At 44.7% G+C, this 4,918-nt stretch overlaps 1 protein-coding gene across 1 annotated transcript; it reads right to left on the reverse strand.

Moving 5' to 3' along the window:
- Positions 1–227: 227 nt before the first annotated feature.
- LOC142772223 (uncharacterized) lies at positions 228–3,712 on the reverse strand. Its single transcript, XM_075874421.1, has 3 exons — positions 3,680–3,712; positions 2,602–2,691; positions 228–472 (listed from the first exon to the last, which is right to left on the reverse strand). The coding sequence occupies exons 1-3, from the start codon at positions 3,710–3,712 to the stop codon at positions 269–271; spliced, it is 327 nt and encodes a 108-aa protein (XP_075730536.1). The 3' UTR covers positions 228–268.
- Between the last annotated feature and the right edge of the window lie 1,206 nt (positions 3,713–4,918).

Genomic DNA, 4,918 nt, shown 5'->3' on the forward strand with positions numbered 1-4,918 from the left:
TGGGGAGAAGAAGAATGGAACCTAAAAGTTGTTCTGATTGCTGCAGAAAGAGAAGTACGTGTTTGACTAGAACCAACGAAGTGGGCTTTCACATCTTCCCTGACTCACCGTTGGTACCAAACTACATACTTCATACTTTATCTCCAATAATTTTGCACAGAATCACAGCCCAGCGCATAATTGTAATTCATAACTGTAAACAGCAAAATGTGCATCGTTACCATCATTCAGTTTGGTTTTGTGGATACGGGCGTTCAAGTACCAGGACTCATCCGCAATTCACGGTCACCGTAGGCCTGGGCGCACCAACCATGGGGCAGGGCAGCGAGAGCAAACCCACGAGCTTTGATGAAGGCTCTGGTGTGAACACCACAGAGGTCGTCGGGACAGTTCTAGAAGAGGAGAGCCCTCGTAGAACGGAGAGCTGGAGTTCCACAGCTGACTGGTATTCCGTTATTCCGTCATCTGCACACTAGCAATTAATGAAAAAGCCTAAGATGAATCAATAAACAGAAAAAGCGGCCGCTGGGATTGGTGTCAACCCGAATAATTAAAAAAGTTGAATTGATGAAGTTACCTTGTGAAATCATAGTGGCGCATATTTGGCGAGACCGTGTGACATCATAATGACGTCACACACCGTGCTACCGAAGAATGACAGCATGTCATCATAATATGTCTTCGAGGCGTGGTTGCTGGTGGGCCCATTTCGGAGGCACGCAAACTGCCGAAAGCTTCCAATGCCCCTGATCTCGGTGGCAATTTAAGATCACATCAGGTGAAAAAAAGCTCGTGGTTGCTAGGGAGAACCCCAATTAGTGGTTCGTACAGTATAATATTTTTCCAGTGCAATAACTATATATCAATTGATGCCTACTTTGTTATAAATTATTAGTTAAGCACAATGGCACATATATAAATGACCTCGCAAAACTGCATCCCAATGAACGCATGCAGCATACAAGAAACAAGTTATTATGGCACAGACCCATCTCAAGGGCTAACTATATTTAAATAGTGTTTATCGTATAGCCTTCCGCATGTAAGAAATAGGTTATCTCAAGATTCATTTGACCAGTTTTCTTTCTCTAGCAACAAAATCAGTGTTCTATTATTGAAAATGGCTGAAGTGTGTGGATTGCACATGCACTGGTGCGTTTTTGTGAACTCTTTATTATGAAATTAATACTAAACTCTGTTCTTCAATGCCCATAACTATTTAAAAAAAACGTCTTTTTTTAAATTTAGATGTGTTGCTTCTAGTGTTACATTATGTTTGCGTTAGAGCAGATTGTGTAATATTTTATTCTGTCTTTCAATGTACCCGTTACGCTATTTCCGAAAAACGGTATTGTAGGCATTGCATTATCCGCAGTGTATGCACAATGCATCACTCATGCTGCGTCGTGCTAATAACGAACAGGGCAGGGACCTCCGTCAAGCCGTAATTGCTCCTTATAGTCGCCCCTCGTACTCTTACAAAGGAAATCAAAATACAACTTGATTGATTGACAGATCAATTGATGAATAAATAGAGCGTAAAATAAAAAGATAGCTTTTGTTTTCGAGTAATCCTTTCTGAATGCATAAAGAACCATGCTAGATATGATAGAAAAATATATATTGTAAAACATATGATGATATGGTAGTTTTATTAGAAGAATATATATTGTAAGTTATACAACAAATATATCTTTCGAGACTGCGCCGACCCTTACGTGCGTCAACTGGCTTCCGACGCACGTCCTTTAAACTGCCTTCCACATTGATAGCGTGGTCCAGAGTATCCCATTTTATAAATGTTTGCAATTGACCTCCCTCATGTCATGTTTAAATTTCCGGTCTTCAACCCTCATGTTTTTCCGCTCTTCAATATCAGCAGAAACAGCTTTTATCACAAACAAGCACGGTATCATTTATACATTTGCTGCCTCGCTTCTCGCAAAATAAAATGTACCCTTTCTTGATCTATTTGTTTGCACTGCATCAAATCCCAATGTGCAAGAACTATTAGTAGACATAAGCAGAGCGAGAAAATAGATACTCTAACACTTTAGTATAGCTTAATTATTACAGGCCCTCAAGTACAAAGGTCCTCCAGCCAATAACGGGTACCATAGGTCTGCACTCAACTAGCACGTCGAGCATCCATGAAACCAAAACTGAGTCGTTTGAAGAACGTTTGAACAGTACTGTAGACAACGGGACAGTTCTCGAAGAAGAGGGCTCACCTGGGACGGAAAGCCGGTATTTCACAGGCGACCGGTAATATTTTATTCTGCCTATGACTCACTCGTAATTTATTATGTTGAAGACTTTATGGCTTATTGCGAAACGAACAGTATAAGCAAAACTCAAGCCGTACTCGCGATTATAATTCGTAGAAATAGGCAGTGAGAAAGGCAGCATACTAGTGATACTTCTATCTTAAACATTACAGGCACTCAATTACGGAGACCCTCCAAACATTTGCGAACATCGTAGGTCTGGACAAAACCAGCACTTTGAACGCCAGTGAAATCGAACCCACGACATTTGTTGAAGAGTCGGGTTTGAAGAGGACTGAATACAATGGGAGTGTTCCAGAAAAGGAGGGCTCACCTGGTACGGAGGGCTTGCCTGGTACGGAGGGCTCGCCTGGTACGGAAAGCTCGCCTGGTACGGAAAGCTCGCCTGGCGTGGAAGGCTGGCCTGGTACGGAGAACGGGAATTCCACAGCCGACTGGTAATATTTTAAGCTGCCCACGACTGACTAGTATTCTAATATAGTGAAAAGTGCACGGTGTAAAATTAAATAAATAGCAATAAATCATCTCCAAGCCCATTTACGCCTAAGTTTTTTTTTTAAATCTTAAAAGCTCTCCCAGCATTTCGAGATCTGTTTAGTGTTTTCTTCAGGGGATAACTGATGATATGTAGGGTTTAACGTCCCAAAACCACCATATGATTATGAGAGACGCCGTAGGGGAGGACTCCGGAAATTTCGACCACCTGGGGTTCTTTAACGTGCACCCAAATCTGAGCACACAGGCCTACAACATTTCCGCCTCCATCGGAAATGCAGTCGCCGCAGCCGGGATTTGAACCCGCGACCTGCGGATCAGCAGCCAAGTACCTTAGCCACTAGACCACCGCGGTGGAACTTCAGGGGATAACTGTCAAGCCGGTTTCAAAGCTGGCGATGTTTAGTAATCGACTCCTTTTCCAACGTCGTCGAGAGGAAGAAAACCACTGAAAAGCGATATCTTCAAAGCCGGATGACAAGCTATATTCTGAGGAAGTGACCAAACGGATATCTGTAAGGTAGAACTAGTGTTTAGAACAAACAACTAAAGAATAATGTGGCTGGAGAGTGCTTATAACACTTTTGCGAAGCCAGACAGAGCTGTTGAAACAATATCCTACAATATCCTTAATAAACTTACAGGCTAATCAAGACGCATTCTTGACAACGTCATCGTCACATTCATTTGTCACGTCGAATTAGCAATGCTTGCTGCTTCTGTGCAGATTGTATATTGAAAAGGTACCGACACGAAATTTTTCGCCTATTGTTTTTTTTTGCGTTTAATAATAGACCAAACACCCGAGAGCGTAGCAAACGTATTCACTGGCACGCGTGAGCGTGCCATGAAAAATAATTATAGCTTGGTTCAGGAAGTTTCTCTTTCTGCAATACCCTGACGCCAGAACATGGTGTGAGCAGCGCCATCAGGCGGTAGTATGCATACGCGCAAGTTTTCGTGTCGTACCCTCGTTAGCACGTCACTGCTTCGGTCGCTTGCTTCGTCTGCTGCGCGCTGGGCGCCGCACGTGTGGCAACTCTCGCGGCAGGAAGCTAAACGTTTTGATGGAATCGTTTTAGTGCAGGACACACGGTGCAAATTCAGTTGCGATTAGCCGTACGACTCTTTGTTCCAAGAGGCCGCATTCGCGCGGGAGCGTAGCGAGGTGCGCCACTGTTTACGCTACTAGTGGGCGCCCGTAGCAAGTTTGTTCCTCACCGCCACAATCGCCCTTGGACTAGTGAATAACTCCGTGGCCGGTGGCACAAAAAACACTGGATGAACTGTTTATGACGTAACATAACTAATGATTGAATGAAGTGATGCTCCAAGCGTGCTATTTCTGCAAGGCAACGTTCGTTTTCGAACTACCAACGAGATATGAAGCCGTGATGGCAGATAATATCGTAGGTAAACAATCAGTGGCCTCGACCGTCTGGCGAACTAGCCGGCTTGGTTCCCATCTTTGCTCTTTACATCGAGGCCATCGAGAAAACCAGTTGCACGTGTAAAATCGTTGATTAAGGGGGGGGGGGGTTAACGTCTCAAAACTACCATATGACTGCGAGAGACGCCGTAGTGGAGGGCTCCGAAAATTTCCACCTTATGGGGTTGTTTAACGTGCAGCCAAATCTGAGCACACGAGCCTACGGCATTTTCACCTTTATCGAAAATTCACCCGGCGCAGCCGGGATTCAATCCCACTATCTGCGGATCAGCAGCCGAGTACCACAGCCACTAGACCACCGTGGTGGGGGGCACGGGTAAAATCGTCATATAAGTGTAAAACGTTTTATAACGTTAGCAGAAAGACGTGCTCGACAATGAACTGACGTCGGAAGGCGAGCGGCGATATTGAGAACGTCGGCCTTGCCATAGGTCTACGCTCGGAGTCGAGAATCGTTGCGGTCTGAGGTGATGTTTGTCGCTCGCGAAGGTGTATCTTTCTTGGCATTGTCAGTAGACAATGAAGCGTGGCTCTGCGGGGTTGTTGATATTCTGCTTGATAATGAGGACACGATGTCTTTAGAGCGTGCAAGCCGAGGTGCCGTATGTGAGTGGAGACCGAGCGCTAATGGCTCGTTCTCCGCATGGGTCGCGAATCGTCGTATGCCACGTGTGCCATCACACAC

Source organism: Rhipicephalus microplus, chromosome 9, assembly GCF_043290135.1.
Source record: "Rhipicephalus microplus isolate Deutch F79 chromosome 9, USDA_Rmic, whole genome shotgun sequence".
Classification (NCBI taxonomy): Eukaryota; Metazoa; Arthropoda; class Arachnida; order Ixodida; family Ixodidae; genus Rhipicephalus; species Rhipicephalus microplus.